The sequence below is a fragment of the Mytilus trossulus genome, chromosome 1 (genome assembly GCF_036588685.1).
Source record: "Mytilus trossulus isolate FHL-02 chromosome 1, PNRI_Mtr1.1.1.hap1, whole genome shotgun sequence".
Lineage (NCBI taxonomy): Eukaryota > Metazoa > Mollusca > Bivalvia > Mytilida > Mytilidae > Mytilus > Mytilus trossulus.
In genome coordinates this window covers 25,474,426-25,493,241 of record NC_086373.1, presented here as the reverse complement: position 1 = coordinate 25,493,241, position 18,816 = coordinate 25,474,426, and the positions used below count along the sequence as shown (strand labels likewise).

The 18,816-nt window shown below is 30.1% G+C and overlaps 1 protein-coding gene across 1 annotated transcript; it reads left to right on the top strand.

Moving 5' to 3' along the window:
* The first annotated feature begins 147 nt into the window (after window positions 1–147).
* On the top strand, window positions 148–13,516 carry LOC134720164 (plexin-B-like). Its single transcript, XM_063582816.1, has 17 exons — window positions 148–309; window positions 676–919; window positions 1,173–1,294; window positions 2,096–2,229; window positions 2,536–2,595; window positions 3,535–3,609; window positions 3,830–3,896; window positions 4,173–4,325; window positions 4,899–5,046; window positions 6,164–6,328; window positions 7,556–7,644; window positions 8,018–8,092; window positions 8,933–9,093; window positions 9,612–9,759; window positions 10,550–10,690; window positions 11,017–11,091; window positions 11,697–13,516. The coding sequence occupies exons 1-17, from the start codon at window positions 154–156 to the stop codon at window positions 11,796–11,798; spliced, it is 2,115 nt and encodes a 704-aa protein (XP_063438886.1). The 5' UTR covers window positions 148–153; the 3' UTR covers window positions 11,799–13,516.
* Window positions 13,517–18,816: the final 5,300 nt, after the last annotated feature.

Sequence of the window (18,816 nt, the reverse complement as noted above, 5' to 3'; positions counted from 1 at the left end):
ATATTTCACTTATCTTATCTATTTTATTCCAATTTACAACCTCTAACTTGCCTTGTATCATACTCATACCACATAATATGACAGCTGTGATTTAGAAGATGTAAACCTAGTTATTTGCAATTAATATTTTGTAAATGATGGGGGAAAAACTTGATGGTGGCAGCTAAAAGAGAAGATGTCCAAGTTGCTATTGGAAATGCTAATTGCAATGTAACAAATTTATCAGAGGATCAGATTGTATGTAACCCTCCTACTTCACAACCAAAATCAACACCTGGATATAGCAGGAGTGATATACCTGCAGTTGTGGTAAGTTTCTCGAGTAGTCTGATGTATACATTCGCTTGATTTCAAATTCAGTGTATTTGTCAAGAGTCACATGATGAGCCAGAAGGATTATTGAATTATAAGTTCATGTGAAAAAAGGAGAAATGCAAAAATGAGGAACCATCACTCATTATAGGTTCTCTAAACCAATAATTCAAAAATTAAAAAAAATAGCATTAGTTCATGAAAGAGCATAATCATTTTTTTTGATACATAAAAGACGGCAGCAGAAAAAGTATAGGTGTATTATTTTTTCCTTGAGGCAGACATTATGTAGAACAAAACAATAATTTTATAAATCATCAATAAATATAGATGTGTTTAAATTATAAAATGTATTGTGTTTAGGTCCAGATTGGGAATGAGAAATACTTTGTTGGTTACTTGGAATATGAAACGGCCAAGGAATTGGGTATTCCACTTGACTACCTCGTTGGTGGAGTGGCTGGTGTTGGATTGTTTATCGTCGTCACAATCATCATATGTTCCTGTTTATATAGACGTCAGAAAAATAAATCAAAGCGAGAGTTTGAAAAATTGATGTACCAACTAGACAACATGGAAAGTAATTTCATAGTTGAGTGTATAGAAGGTGAATAATGTCAGAAGTATATTGTTAATTTGTAATAAAATGAGGTATTTAAAGCTTGTAAAATAGGGTTGACAGTGGTGATAATAAAATGATTTTTTTTAAAGACTTCCAGAATTACCATAACAACTTTGATATATACATTAACAAGACAAAACAATATTTTTATAAGTAATATACAAAGTACATGTTATTAAATGTCATTGAAATTCATATACTTTTTACAATTGCTACCTTTTTTTTTAATTGAAAACAGAGATGCTAGACCTGAATGCTGAGATAGGAGATGGAAAGAAACCTCTCTACAGATATGATGATTATACATTTAAAATACTTTTCCCTCAGATGCAAGATCATATTGTACTTCATCCTCCGATTGTAAGTTCCTAAGTTCTGATTGTGTTGTACTAAAACTAATGCCCATATAATTTGAAGATTATCTCCCTTGTATTAACAAATATCATAGATTAGTTTCATTCTAAAAATACATTTAAATTTTTTATTTATATTTTAAAGAGGCCCTTGCAAATGAATAATTCCACCTATTTGAGTCCATATTCATGTGAACTTTAATATAACTCATTGTTTAGAGATGGGATACGAATGATTATGCATGGTCGTTTATTTAAAGTAAGAAATGCCAGCATTGAAACTGAAACAAGAGTAAACCGTGTAATTCACAAACTCGATCTAAAACAAGCCTTTTTATACAGGTAAACACAATAATCAACATTTGTTTTAACCTAAAATATGAAATCAAACAGACCTAGACAAATCAATTGTTCGCTATGATTTACATCTTTATATCATTATTCATATCGAGTCATATGACCAATAGCAGTCTTTGGAGGTCACATCAGTGGTTGATTAGATGGCGTCTAAATTAAAATCATGAATTGCGGATCATATCATCGAGCCAATGCATTGTAAATTGTTTATTCTATACTTTTTGTAATATGGATATTAGTATACGTTTTAATATGTTTTAAACCAAATTTTTGCACAAAAAAAAAAACCGTTTCAATTTCAACCATTGGAAAATTAGTAAAGGTAGAAAATGTTGAATGCTTTATTTATTTATTCACCTCCTACAGATTATTAATTTCATAAACAAGTTTAAAACAACAACCATAAGAATTTTTAGCTAATTTTATTCTATTCAATCATTTTGTTCTTCAGACAAAGAATGGGAACAATGAAAGACAACACGATATTACAATTTGTCATTTTAGTCAGCTTTTACACCATAAAGAATTCTTATTAAAATTCATACGCACATTAGAAAAACAACAAAGTTTTGGAGACCAAGATAAGTAAGTATTGGAAATCTGTTCTATGATGCGTAGCCGTATATTTATTTCTAGGAAGAGAAACGAATAATTTGTAAGGTCTAATAGATCTTTAGCTAGAGTAAAAATCAAGATGAAATCCTTCTACACGTCGTTTGCTAATTTTTGTCATAAGGTTGATGTCTCATTGATTATAACCACAATTTTTTTTATATTTTAAGGTAATGGTCTGCTAAATGGACACTTTGAGTTGGAAATAAAGTTATATGATATTATTATGTATGATCAGTATTATTAGTTTTTCTTTCCTTTTTTCTATTTTTTTTTCAGATCAAATGTAGCTTCTTTGTTGATAATATTGTATCAGAACAATTTGGAATATATCACTGAGTAAGTATACATTAATTTCATCAATTGAATGAATATTCATATTTACCTTATACCTATATACATTATGTACAATACTTTTTGGACCTTTTGGATTATAGCTCTTCATCTTTTATATAAGCTTTGGATTTCAAATATTTTGGCCACGAGCATCACTGAAAAGAAATGTATTGTCGAAATGCGCATCTGGTGCAACAAAATTGGTACCGTTGATTTTATTACTACCACTGGGTCGATGCCTCTGCTGGTGGACTATTAGTACCCGAGGGTATCACCAGCCCAGTAGCCAGTACTTCGGTACTGGCATGAAAATACGGATTTGTTGTGTTATTAGAATTTGCTGTTACAAAATATTAAAAATAATTATAAATTAAGGAATGTATCTCCCTCGTGCAAAGCTCTGATTCCTTTCACGAATTTGGCTATACTTTTTGGACCTTTTGGATTATAGCTCTTCATCTTTTATATAAGCTTTGGATTTCAAATATTTTGGCCACGAGCATCACTGAAGAGACATGTATTGTCGAATTGCGCATCTGGTGCAACAAAATTGGTACCGTTGATTTTATTATGTACCTAATAGTAATTCAATTTTAGAATAACATGCATTTTGTTAATGTTTCTTTGAATAAATAACACTATATTAATGTTACTTAAAACAAATTACACAAAGGTTTTTGTATCCTTAGATTTGATCAATAAACAAACTGTTTGCTGTTGCTAAAAGTATAACAGAAGTTGAAAATGTAAATCACAAATATTACACTTTTAATGGTTAATTTAAACGTTTTATTGATAAAGTGAAGAATTGTTTTAAAAAAAAAATGCTGTCTTTTTCTTACAAAACAAATGCGTTACAATATGTTTTCAGTTATCAAGTGACTTGAATGGTATTAAGAATTAAGTATATTATTTGAAAATTGTATATATTTTATTTAATAGAATTATCAAGTCATTATTAAAAGAGTTGGTAGAGAAGTCAGTGGAAGAAACATGCCAGAAAGACATGCTGTGGAGGTAATTGTGAAAACTTAACATTATAAGAAAGTGTAATCTATCTCGTTCGTGCTTAGTCAACGTAAATATGATAAGAAATATTCCCCAAACCTTTATAAAAAGATAAATAACAAACCATCTTGCATTTGAATCTCATTTTGTTTTTTTCCAAAAGGACAGAGAATAAAACAATATACTGAAAATATTAAATATTCCTTAAAATTTACTCATTGTACTTCAGAACAGAATCAGTGGTAGAAAAACTTCTGGCTAATTGGTTGGCTCTTTGTATGTATAAAAATTTAGAGGTATGTTTATCTATTTAGTACGTAATTCTTTCTCATTTGGATATTTTTTCACTGAAATAAATTAATTGTTTATTGAGATAGTATACGTAATGCTATATCAAGTTACTACATTCAAGCAATATATGATTGATATATATATCAACCATTAAATTATTTTAAAGTGTCTGTTTCCCAATATTTAGATTCAGGATCATTCTAATACAAGTTTATCTTGGTCATCTAAACAAAATTGTGTATGTTAAGTATGTTATCTATTAATTATTTACTAATTATCAGGAGTCGACTGGTTCCTCTTTGTATGTGTTGTTCAAAGCACTAAAATTCCAAGTAATGAAAGGTCCAGTAGATGCTGTCACTGGTGATGCGATGTATTCTTTGTCTGAAGAAAGGTTACTACTGACAGAAAACATTCTGGAACCTGTTACTATAGTAAGCGTTGCAGTCCATGTATTGTGCATTTTGTAATCTTTATAATCGAAAGAATCTGACGTTTTACTGTTGTTGTTTTTTTGCTGTACACTTTATATTTTGAAACCGTTATTATGTCTTATGAAAGGATGTACAATTGGTTGCTGTAGTGCTTGTATAATATTAAAGAAGTATATTCACATATCAATTGAGACGAGTTTCATGCAATAAGTTGTGTGTTTTATTCCCCTACAATAGTAGTATGTTTTTGGTCTCTTCATCCATTCAGCAATCTGTCTATCCTACACAGTTTATAATATTTTAGTTCCATTACATTGACACTTAAATATATTTATCAGGGTGTGAAACTTTATAAAAATTAGGCAAATTTGTGTTTTGTCTTAGATTTCATCTGTTCTTTGAACATAAATGATATGATAGTACAAGGGGGAAACGGTGTCGAGAAAAGCGTTTTTCTTTGTACGATTGAAATTATAAACATAACTAACTGCAATAGGAAAATAGTATTATATATCAGTGTATAACAGATAATACGTAAAGATTTTATTAGAAAAATGTTTTGCTTACTTGTAGACATTAAATGTAGAATATGAAGGGAAGAAATACAAATGTCGTTGTCTGGACTGTGATACCATTACTCAGGCGATAGATAAAATGTTGGATGCAATATACCGTAACATTCCATACTCAACCAGACCATTAGGGGAAGACTTAGATCTGGGTAAGGATAATTAATGGTATTTGTTTTTAATAAACTTTCAGTTGGAACGACTCACAGTTTTAGGGTACAGGTAGCATGAAAGAAATTAAAAACCATTGGTACTGATTTGATCTCTGTATATTCCAATGTCGATCACTGGTGTTGATTGCAAAATAGTCCAGTGAAATGAACATTGTTTAGATCCAATCCATATCATGTCATGCAATTTATTAATGATTTATTATACTTTGATATTTAAGGAACACTGTGGTCTGTATTTTTATTACCATACTTTTCAAGCAAACACTCTTTTTTTATTACAAACTTTTCAAGCAATGAATGGGTTATGAATCATTTAAATTGTTCAACTTCAACCCTAAAATTTTAATTGATAAGGGAATTACAATTCAATGTGTTATCTAAAATTTACAAAATTGTCAAATGAAAGCAATCTGTACCACACAGTTCTCTCAATCACTTTGATTAGTTTTATAATCAGTTTAACTTATAATTTCTTAAATTACATAAAAGATATTTTCTCACATATTTGAGATATCTTTTTACATCATATTAAGTGTCTTATGTTGGTGGTTGGTGTACAGTAACTGTCTAAAGATATAGGTGATTATTTTATCTTCCTTTGAATTAATTATTCAACCTTATCATAAGGTTAATGTGGTTTGGGCAATTTTTTTAAAGAATTATACCCAATATGATTTAAATGTACAAAAACATTATATATCCCAGCTATAATGATTAACTAGATTCGAGTTAATGTAGTTTGTATGCCATTTACACAATAGCTATGGTATGTATATGTGTATTATTTTGGTTAAATACAAACTAAACATAACTTTATTTGTCCATGCGAATCTTTAGATTGGGTAAATGAAAACAAAACGTCACTGTTTGCTCCATGTGAATCTTTAGATTTGGTAAATGAAAACAAAACATTACTTTATTGATCCATGGGAATTTGTAGATTGGGTAAATGAAAACAAAACATTACTTTATTGATCCATGTGAATTTGTAGATTGGGTAAATGAAAACAAAACATCACTTTATTGATCCATGTGAATCTTTAAATTGGGTAAATTAAAAACAAAACATCACTTTAAAGATCATTGTTATTTTTAGATTGGGTAAGTGAAAACCTTACTTTACAAGATGAAGACAATGTGAAGTTAAAGGAAAATGGTTGGAGACAGATAAATATGATAAAAGATTATGAAATTCCAAATGGTGCCGAAGTGGTACTTTCACAATATCAGAAGTGTCGACCTTTGCCTAGATCTCCATGTGGTAAGATATTATTGTATTTTCATAAGAACTTTCATCATTGTTCTTTGGTCTCGTGTTAATAGTTTCTCATTGACAATCATTCCACATTTTCATATATTCATATTGGTATTATACTTTCTTACAGATATATTATTTATATACGGTGGTACCTAAAAAAATAAATGTCAATTATTTCAACTTCGATTTTTTTAAAATTGACGTTACTGCAGGTTTACTTTGGATTTGGATTATATCAACTTATCTTCATATTTTTCTGCCTAATCACAAAATATGTTTGAAAAAGATGGCCCTTAGAGAGGGGTTATACTGTTTTATTCACGACTTTATATTCGTAAGTCCTCAGAAAGAAATTTCCATTGCATTTGTCTGAGTAACTACAAGTAAATTCGTCAAGAGTTTTGAAAAGGCTTCACTGCGATTTCAGATTCATTGCTTATTAACTTCCTGTTTACTCAATACTTATATATTTTTAAACATTATTGCCATGCATGACATTTTTGTTGTGTTTTTCATTGGAATTACAAATAAGAAATTCTTGATATTTGTTACCAGGCTTAATTTCACGTGCTTTTCCGTGATTGCATTCTACTATATATTAGCCTCCGACTGCTTGATTACCAATTACTAAAAACAATCATGAAAAAACAACTGCTTACAGTAGTATTTGTTTATGACAGCTTAAAGTACTTTTGGAAGAAAAAATTCTACAATTCTAGGTGACACAAACAATGATAACTAACAATTTCAGCAATAAAATTTAGCATGTTATAATTTCCTTATTTGACACTGAAAATTCCGAAAACAGTCTAAGTCCGTTGATTTTCTCTTTTTTTAGATTTAAAATGATTGATTATGAATGTTGATCATGACCATTAATGTACCTAGAGTAGTCATTATTTTGAATTTATATATGGTGAATTACTTACTTCTATATAGGTATAGGAAAATGTGGTATGAGTCCCAATGAGAAAACTCTCCATCCAAGTCAGGAGTCAACTCTCAATCCAAGTCACAATTTATAAAAGTATTCAATTATAGATAAAGGTACAGTCTTAAACACGGAGCCTACGCTCAAACTGAACAGCAAGCCAAAAAAAAGGCCCCAAAAAAATCTTGCGGTAAACAATTCCAACGGGTAAACAAACGGTATTATCTATAAAAACAATAAACACTTATAAACCACATCAACAAATCTATATATACTTCCTAACAATAATTTATTAACAGGAGCTGTGAATGCCTCAGAATATTGCAATCCAGAGACCGTCCCTTCAACAAGCACTGACAGTCAAATTAATACACAGTACTGGCATCTGGTAGGTACAAAACGGAGAATATACAAAATTAGTATAGCTTAGTACTGTGTGTACAAAAAAAACCTTTCAATGATTTATACATTCTAAAGTCTTTGCACAAGGGTATTCTTTTATGTATTAAAATTTTTACTGATGGAATCAGAAGACGTGCAACATATATAGGACATAGGTATCTGTAACTAGTGCGGTATGGACTTTGCTTATTGTTGAAGGCCATACGGTGACATATAGTTGTTTATATCTGTGTTACTTTTGTCTCTTGTGGAGAGTTTTCTCATTGGCAATCATACCATATCTTCTTTTTTATATTCTTCTAATGAAACTACCTCCTTCATTGCTTTTTAAAAACATAATTCACTAAAAATAATTACAGGTAAAACAACCGAATGATTCCCAGACGAAAGGCCTTAGTTCAGAGAACTATCATACAAGATTATTAGCTACAAAGGTAAGCGGTGCCAATGGAATCTTTGTAATTTCTTTATAAAGATGAATATCCAAATCGATAAGACTGTGTAAAAAGCGAAGAATTTAAGAAATTGTGTTAACTGTATCTGACGGAAAGAAAGAACATATTTCCGATAGGCCAACATAGGAACAAAATCAGTATTTCGTGTGTTCAGACATTTACTTTCATAGTATTATGACACCTATAAACTGTACACACTCCTGTTTTATTTGTCATTTGATTTGAGCTAAACAGCATTTTTTTTTCTTGAGTAGAAATTCAATTAAGGAACACATTTTACAGTATTGGTTAATTTAAGGTTTATATTTTTTTGACGTGGTTTTTATTATTAGAATGATTTGTAAAAGAACAAAGCAAATATTTAGATATATTGCTTAACCGCAGGAAACAATCCTTGTACATTATAAAGTGCAAATACATGCATATTGTGTATTACCACTCACATCATCACACACCATCTTTTCAGAGTTCAAATATTTTATATAAATATACATAACGTATTGTTTGTATGCATGCTTTGTAAATATTCTATTGTTATAAATTGTTATGGGAGAAGACTTTATAACTTTGATTAACTTGTGTCATATCCCTTATGCACATTTACGCAATTAAAATTTGCTTAAACTTACAATCCTTGTATAATACACATTCGATATTTTTACTGATACCAAGTTATACACATGACGTTACAACATACATAGCATCCAGGTAATATTAATAATGGTCGATGCCAAATACTCTATTTAAACAGTGAATAGATGTTCTAAAATTGCTTCTATAGCTAATTCCCCCTTTTGCTTTTGCTGTATGTACTTTCAGGGTACTCTTAAACAGTATATTGATGATTTTATTAAAACTGTGCTGACCGCTAGTCCAAATATGCCTCCTGCGATAAAATACTTGTTTGATTTCTTGGACGATGCAGCCAAACAACACAATATTACAGATCCAGAAGTAGCATACATATGGAAATGTAATAGGTCAGTATCTTCATGATAAGGTTATTGGTCGAAGGAAGTGACAGCATGATTTTGCAGATCTAGAAATGACAAACATTTAATGATATAAGCTTTAAAATGTTACGGGACAACATATTATAAAAGATAAAGAAATGCAATTCACATGCATGGAAATTTATTAATTCACCCAGGGTATGAAATAATTGAGAACATAATTTTACAAGTTTGATATCTTTTACAGTGACAAAGGAAAGAAAACGATAACACAGGAATCATATAACCTGCAATTATAGAGACCTCTGATCAACTGAATTAGTCATGAAACGTATACTAGTACAACAGGAAACACTGTTTATCTAGCTCTGACTGTTAAAAAAAAGGAAATCTATATTATCAAAATCCTGTTATAACAAACCATTGATAAAATAGAAAATTCTCAAAAATTACATCAAGATATTAATTATTTCTTAAACTGATGCCAGCAAGCTTAGTAAATCAATCTTCTTATGCAATTAATATATTATAAATGATTTTTTCAGTTTATTGCTAAGGTTTTGGGTGAACATAATCAAGAATCCAGACTTTGTATTTGATATCCACAAGGCCAGTATAGTAGATGCATGCCTGTCTATGGTAGCTCAATGCTTTATGGATAGTTGCTCAACATCAAATCAGAACTCGAGTAAGGTAAGGTATTCAAAAACTCAGATAAGAGTTAATATCTGTATGCCCTTAACCTTTTGATAAATGAAGCTTTAACCATGGCTACATGTTTATCATTCTAATATTTATTTTCTTTGAATCTGAAAACTGGAATGATTAAAAGTAAACACAAAAATACTGAACTCCGAGGAAAATTCAAAAAGGAAAGTCCAAAATCAAATGGCAAAATCAAAAGTTCAAACACATCAAACGAATGAATAACAACGGTCATATTCCTGACTTGGTACATACATTTTCTTATGTAGATAAAGTTTGATTGAACCTGGTTTTAAAGCTAGCTAAACCTCTTACTTCTATGACAGTCGCATCAAATTCCATTATATTGACAACGGTTTTATAGTACGTAATTGTTTAAAGAAAATATATTTAAATTTGATTTGCATTTTGGTGAGTTTTAGTTACTTTAAATTGTTGCCATTGAATCAGAGAACTTAAATACATACACAATTTGTCGGGACCTGTGTTGTTTTACGTCTGCTATATCTTATATTTGGTACCTAAATAATTTTTGACTTGAGATTGAGTTTGCTTTTTGTTCAACTTGACTGATTTTTCACTCTAGCGAGTGAGTACAGTTCGTGCTGTACTGGCACACTTGGTTTATATTATTCTCTAGAATACAATTACATTTCACAGTTAACTTTATTCTGTCAGTTCAAAACATTTTTGTGCAAATTTCTAACAAATGTTTCTTCAATGAATATTTTGAATACATATGCAGTGGATTTCTTTAAACTTTCAATATTTTTTTTAGGATTCCCCATTAAATAAGTCATTATTTGCAAAAGATATTCCAGTTTTCAAGAAATCTATTTCAACTTTTTTTGATGACATACAGAGAATGCCTGCAGTGAGTGATCAGGATCTCAATGTCTACCTAGCTGAAATGTCTAAGGTTGGTTTATATAAATGCTATATATTGCAATATGTTTTCTTTTAACATGGTACTTTTGTCAGCAATTGTATTTTCGGAATATGATGGTTTACATTGGACAATAGGTGTGAAATTATTTCTAGAATGAGAGAAATACAGCGTGTTTGCAACAAATCTCTTTATTCATAATTGTAGATGTAGTTTTGCTTAAGTACCTTGATAATAAAATAAATCTTTTTGTTGATGAATACAAACATGACAAATCTTCATAACAAAATTTTATGCTATATTTATGTTCATCTCAGATTTTTTTTTAGTTCACTATATTTTTTTTTAATTTGTTACAGATGAGCACAAATAACTTTACCAAAGAAAATGCATTGCTTGAACTGTACAGCTATGTACAGAAATACAGTAATGAAGTAAGTAACATTAATTACTTAACATACGTAATTTACGGTGTAATGACTGTTTAATGGTAAGTGGTAAGTTTTTAGTTATGATAAGGGTCATGATGAAGTTTTGTAAGGCAGACAGATTCAGGTGAAAATAACATTTTTAATTTAAAACTATCTTGATAAAGTTAATTAATAAAAACAAAAAAGTAGTTTTGAAAGCAAATGAAAAATTAGACACGGTTTACTCTAGGGTCTATTTAAAAAAAATGAAAATAGCGCGCAACATCCTATCAATTTACTCAATAAAGTCACAGAGTCGAGATTCAGGTAGGCAATATTTAGTGTCAACCTCAGTTTAACCATTCTAACAGTTTGTGATTAAGTTAGTTTAGGAGGAATCTCTATTAGAATGACAATGATATGTTTAATTCAGTCGTATCAACATTGAAATATCTTATTAGCATGCATATACTTTGGTCCTCCCCTTTTATGCATGGTCTATAAGCTTTGAAGCTTTTGCTAAGTTCACATTTTAAGTTTGAGTATGTTATTCAAAGACAATATCCAAAGCAATAACACTAAGGGAATAAAGTCGTTATCAATATTAATATGTTTGATATTTTATTCAGATAAATGAAAGCTTGGAAGCTGAAAGTTTGACTGAAGCACAGGAGTTTCCAGAGAGACAAGATAATGTGATTACAAATAATGCAGGTCCCTCCAACATTTGAATGACATATTTGAAATAATACTGTAAACCAACTCATTTTCGCGATCGATTTATATTCGTAGCTTTTTTAAGTAAAGAATTAACGCAAATATAAATTATCTCGAATTTGGAAAACCTGCATCTTTCCTTATCAATGGACATCAAGTAAATCGCAGAATTAAAAATAGTATCAAAGTGGTCTAAATCTAGAAAAGGTAAAATACAAAATAAAATATCCGCGAAAATAAATTGATTTACAGTAAGCAATTATTTCGAGCAGAACTATGTGAAATGGAACCTTGTTCGGGAAAACCAACAGTATGCAAATTCAATCTAATGAACTATTGGACTAATATATGGAGTAACCATAAAGTTTAGAATTCTTAAAATGTATTAGTAAACATTACTATTTTTCTCTCTGAAATGTGGATTTTGTCAGACTAAAAATATTGTGTTGAAAAATTTAGAGTGGGTATTGTTTTCTAGTTTTACAAGAATAATACATGTTATCATCCTTTAGTATGAGCTTATAAAACAGAGTTCATAATATTTCCTATAGAGGAGAGATTTGTTTTATGAAAGAAACCAATATGATCTGAATGTATTGCTTTTGCATTTATAATTTACTTCAAGTGTGCACAAAATTTCATATTCGAGAAATGGCAAAACAAATCAGACTCAGTAAATCATGTCTGTTGTGCTGTCAGTGTTATATAATGAAAATATTACATTTTTTGCGTAACAAATTATTAGTTTGATTTGTTTTGAATCCGTACAAGTTTTGAATTCATATGAAGCATACTGTCTTAAGTTGATAATGGCAAATATGATGCAAATTTATAATGGCTTTTCATAATAGTACATCTGTTGCTTTAGAATTGTGCCCTATATGCAAATACATTAAATACAATTGTAATACTTTATGTTGTGTATGTAACTTTTTTTTTTATATTTTTAGACATTTTATATAAAATCCTATCTTTTGAAATCTTCTATCAGGATCAATAATATAGCTTATATAGTTTATTATTATGATATGCATGTAGTCAAATATTTCAGGTACCTTTTTTCTTGAATAACAAATCAAAATCAAAAGTATCGTGAAAGAGTTTGAATTCAAATTGTATATGGTTTCGCATTTTTATAGTCGTTTTTTTTAAATAAATATGTGTTCATCTGTTTTTCTTAGTCATTGTTATATTGATATGAAGATAGAGTTATGATCATAGAAAGGTTCATAGTGGTTTATAATGGTATGGTAGTTTCGTTTCTCATAGGATAGCAAGAGGTTTGGCAAGGCATAAAACTAGGTCCAACGCTTGTGTTACCAAATCAAGAATACGGCAGTTGTTATCAAATAGATGTTTATATGTAATGCTTGCCTGTGTTGTTTTTTTTTTGCAGTTCAGGTTTTTTGTTGTTCCCTTATTTTTGTCTGATAATTGAAGTGTTTCCCATTGAATTTAGAGATTTTATAATATAAACGGATAAGAAATCATCATAAACTATAGATATAAAAAATTACATGAAAAAGAATTAAATATGTGGCCTTTTCCTAAGAATAGTTTGTCTGTAACTGTTTCAATTATAAAGGATTTAATGGCTTGGATGACCAAGTTGAATCAGTTATAAGATGTAAGTGTTTCAAAAATACACATAAAAATAAGTAAAATCAGAAAAATACTGAACTCCGAGTAAACTTTAAAAAGGAAAGTCCCTAATTAAATGGCAAAATCCATGGCAGATTAAACCTTTTTAATGGGTATTACGCAAAATTAAGAAATATTTAACCTGATGCACAGCTTCAATCTTTAATTTGTATGTTACCATGTACCAAAAATAATTTGATTATTTTTTTTTGTTTTTTTTTAATTTATCAGTTTTATTTGATATTACAATTTGCGATATTTCTTTCTCTTCAGGACAGTGATACATACATGTTTGTTTTTGTTAAACATTATTGAATTTTAAGTGTAAATGAGTCTGTTCCAGTTTAATGTTGCCAGTTTAAAACAACCTAATATTTAATTTTACATTAAAAAACCATTAGGGGATGAAAATCCCGAATAATCTATGATCATTAGTAGTTACTTCTAGGAAAGTGAAATATGAGTTTTTAGTTAAAGTGCGATGACTGAAGGCATATTTTTTCGATTTTTTTTAATACATTAACCTTACATTTTTATCAGAGATTTTCCAAATCGATGTTTTATATACAAAACTGTAATTATTCAGTTTTTAACCCAATAAATATTTAGAGATAATGTAAAAATCAAGTGCCATGAAGGAAAATACTTCAAAAATATTTTTTAACTAGCATATATGGTGCGGTAACAAACCAGAAGCAATAGTACAGTCAGATAGGACCTCAAATTGAATTTGCGGATACTCTTTTTGTTTTATAGACTAAAATTATAAATTGATCGAGAAAAAACAAATCCAAGTTACAAACTAAAACTGAGAGAAACATATAAAATTTAAGGAGAAAACAACGAAATAACAGAAATTAAAGTACAATTTTTTTTTATGTATCCCAACCACCCTTTTTCACACTTCAGAGGTATTCAATATAAAAGTAAGAACATGTGGTATGCTTGCAATAGAGACAACTCTCTACAAGAGACCAACTGACTCATTAATTAACTACCATATATTACCATACGACCTTCAACAATGAGTAAAACCGCAGCTCTACATTTCCCGAAATGACAAATGTACAACAATTCAAACTAAATATATAACGGCCTGATAATTGTACAAAATAATTACATGAATTAAAAAACTACATAATATGCAGAACATAAACGACAAACCCTGTATAACATGTATAATAGGCTCATGACGTGAAACAGACCCATACAAAATGTGGCGGGGAAAAACTAGTTTGAAGGCGCGCCAACCCTCCCTTAACCTGGGACAATGTGTAACAGTACAATAAGCTATAAAATCAATCCTGATCTCCATCAAATTCTTTTCAATCAACCATTACAAGACGTGTATTAATATTTCTACACATTTCACTCGCCTGGCATGGACTCAGGTCTGTACAAGAAAGTTTCTGCTCAAACCAACACATTAATTTGTGCATATAAATTTTCCTTTATTACAGACAAGGCCTTGACACAATTCATTATGGACATGGCATCCTTCGTTAGTGTCAACCATCTTCCATTAAATTGTTTTATCGTATCCGGTTCAATAGAAGATTCTTTTGCATTATTGACGTAAACAACAGCCCGTGCCATTGAACGAAAGGTGTTTTTTCATCTATTGTTTAGTATTCGAATCAGTTTGATAAGCATCTTCTTGAACAAGACCCCCAAACTGGGAAACATGAAAAGGAGTAAATTTGCTTTTGGTAGCAGACAAAAATCGAATCAACAATAACCACGCATTTATACAATTTCTCTTGTGCCATTTCATGAGAATAGACCTTTCTCTATGCAGTGTAATCAATAGACATGAAGTAAAGAGCCATAAAGACTAAGACCAGAATCTGAATGGGTTTTGGGGTTAATTTTGAATGACACGGACATACAAGCTAGCACACTAATGTGCACATTATTTGGTTCATTGTATGGAACTCCGCCGTATCTTCTTATTACTCAATTGATTGGTTTCAGACAATCCACATAAAATGCTTTTGTGTACTTCTTATTTCTTTTTCCGAATCATTTTAGCGGTAACCTTTTCAAGAGCAAGAACTTTTGTTTTATTTCTTTTGGAGATGTTTTGCTCTGCATTGTTATTTTACTAGTATATCATGCAGTATACAATGACATTAGTTTTACCTATGAAATGAATAATTAAAACGTGATCAAATACCATATTTATGTTTCAATCAAACAGAAGACATACTTCTAACATGGAACCCGTTTGCAAAATATGTACTATACTGTCGATGTATACTTGTATGTAACAGGATATTTGCATATTTGTTTTTACCGAAATGGTCCATGAGATAACAGCTTACTTATCAAATTGTTATTTGTAAACTGTAAGTTTATGAACTCTCAATTGAAACAAGGTACGTTTTGTGAAATCCAAACGTGTGTTATTAATAATGTTAAGCTTCTCTTACAAATTAAAAGCGTCCCGTATGTATCAATTTTTACATTTTTGGGGTTGAATGAGAAAGTGAGAGTACGAAACAACATGTTAAATATTTATCAATTTTCAAACGTTTTTAACGAGAAATGTTCTTTCCTTTTCAAGTAAGTGTAATACGTGCATGATGTAACTAAGAAACATACTTGTAATTGTGTCAAGTAGTATCATCGCTACTGATGTCAACAGTGGAACGCTCCGTTAAAAATTAAAAAAAGGGATAAAATTTGTAAAGAGATAGAATAAGTAATTAAAATGAATCGAGCCATGACTATGTTCACATGGAACATAAATCTGAAAATTTCAAACTCCAAGGACACCATTACGAGTTGATTGATCGTAATGGAATAAACGTTTCACAGATGATATCGAATATGTTCCGTTTGTCGTAACTGCAATTTACTTCTCTTTTCACCAAGAATGTGACCTACTAAATAAGACTACTTACCGGGTATGTTATTTCATTAGCAACACGACTGGTGTCAGGAACTTCTTACCCTTCCGGAACACTTGGGATCTACCCCAGTTTTTGGTGGGTTTCGTGTTGCTCAGTCTTTAGTTTTCTATGTTGTGTCTTGTTTACTTTTATTTGTATGTTTGTCTTTTTTTTTCTTAGCCAGGTGTTGTCAGATTATTTTCTATCTAAGAGTTTGTCTGTCCCTATGGTATCTTTCGCCCCTCTTTTAAAGGAGATATACCAATCTCCATATGGAGTAATATGTCTCATTGTTTTATCGAATTCGTGATTACATATGAGAACGCGTTCGGAGCTGATTTATCACATATGGAAATCTTACTATATTGTATTTTTTCATTTCGCATACAGACATTTTCTCACATGCTCACATTTTGCACATTTTAGTGAATTATTATTATAAGGGACTTGAAATTACTTATACATTTAGAATCATACGCATAATATTAGTACTTATGAATACAATGAAAAGTATTTTCATTTATTTTGTTGCTTTTGTTAGAATTAGAACCTGATTTTAACGATAGAATTGAGTGAGGTATGTTATAGAATCATCGGACGTGTCAAGTAAAAAATGAAAACAGTATTTACTGCTTCACTGAATTGCACCCGTCATTTGAAGTCAAGACATAGGCTTGTGTACCTGAGCAAGCATAATGTGTACTATTACTTTCTGCATAATGTACTCTTGTGAGCTAAAATATTGAAACTCCGACTCAGCGTGTTGTTTAATGTATATTCATTAAGGGCTCATTCGTTAGTCACTTTCTTCTATTTATATGCATAGTCGACCTTCGTATGGATAGAAACAAGTGCCTGTGCTCATTTGACAGATGTACCCATTTTTTGACTATTTTGTTTATTGTGTCAGTTTGTTTAACGCATCAATGAAAATAAACGGAATTTGATGAGACTGTCATTATAAAGTGAGAAGTAAGCGCTATAGAAACAGGTTTAATCCACCATTTTCTACATTCTACATTTTGCCTGCACCAAGTCAGGAATATGACAGTTCTTGTCCATTCGTTTTTGATGCGTTTTGTTATTTGATTTTGCCATGTTATTATGGACTTTCCGAATTGATTTTCCTCTAATTATAAGTTCAGTACTTTTGTGATTTTACTTTTTACATTCCGAATTTGCCGCTGAACGTTAAAAAAAAATACTATCAGCTTTTGATGCGACACTGACTGTCAGATTTTAGAGTGCTTTATCTGATATAAACTGGTTGAGCAAATTGAATTTCTAAACAATCTGTGAATCTGATAAAGTAACTTTATACTGCAACTAGTTGTGTTTATTTCCTAAATATAGTAACACAGCTCTATTTTGTGCAATGTCAATTTCATCATGGGATACTTTTTCCTCAGTCAGGGGTTCAATAAGGGATGGAAATAATTTTGGAAATTTGTGTTAAAATTTAAATAGATATGAATTTGTTTATTTAAGTTTCAGTATAAAAACGATATTAGGTCAAGGTCAGAAAAATGTCATCTTTTAAGTACTCGGTAGAACCTCGCCCTTCTCCAGTTTTTCAGCCTCATAAAAAAAGATGATATTTTTCTGACATTGACCTAATATTGTGTATATTCAAGTTTTCAAATGAAGCAACTATAAGTAACTGTAAGACCTTACCAATGTGCAACACAAATATTATGAAGTCAGTCACGAAAGACAGCGACATGACAAACGTCAAAACAATTTAAACGAGAAGGCAAAACAACTAAATAAATGACAAAAAACATATACGAATGGTAACCACTAAATTTAATGCTAGTGAGTTTGGCATCCACATATAAAAAGAGGTGAGATGAATCTTATTTTTGTAAGCACTCAACATTCCGGTGAAAGAATTTGGGATAGTTTTAATAATGGATGGTAAAGAAATCCATCACGTTATAATTTGTCAATAAATACACGACCATAGCTATCAAGTTAGCAAATGCTAACACCGAAAAAAGGGACAAAAAATGGAATAAAAAAATGCAAAATTTGTTTCCTTTATCTTGAACATTTTTTTTAATTCAATGAAACTGACATATTCAAAACTAGAAAAGGACAATTGCTGCTAATATTATATTTATTGAAAGCAAGTTACCGTGGGTAAATATTTAAAGTATCTTTGAACAATTCTTTATTATTTACATCAAACATATTATCAAGTTAACGACTGGTGTTATTAAGTTTTTCAACGAAATGTGAAGGTGATTTGCCTTACATGTGGCACACATCAATACAGGAACACATATGCTTTTGAAAATGCGCATTTGGTGACCAAAATATATACCTACTACTTATCGCTTAATTTTAATATCATATCATGTTAAAATTAGGGCATTTCTACCATCATAACATACAACGTTACATTATGCCAAAATAAATCTTTTGTTTTTGTGTATTGTACTTCCCACCAGTATACATAATGACCTGAATATAGAATTACTCATACTATAATAAA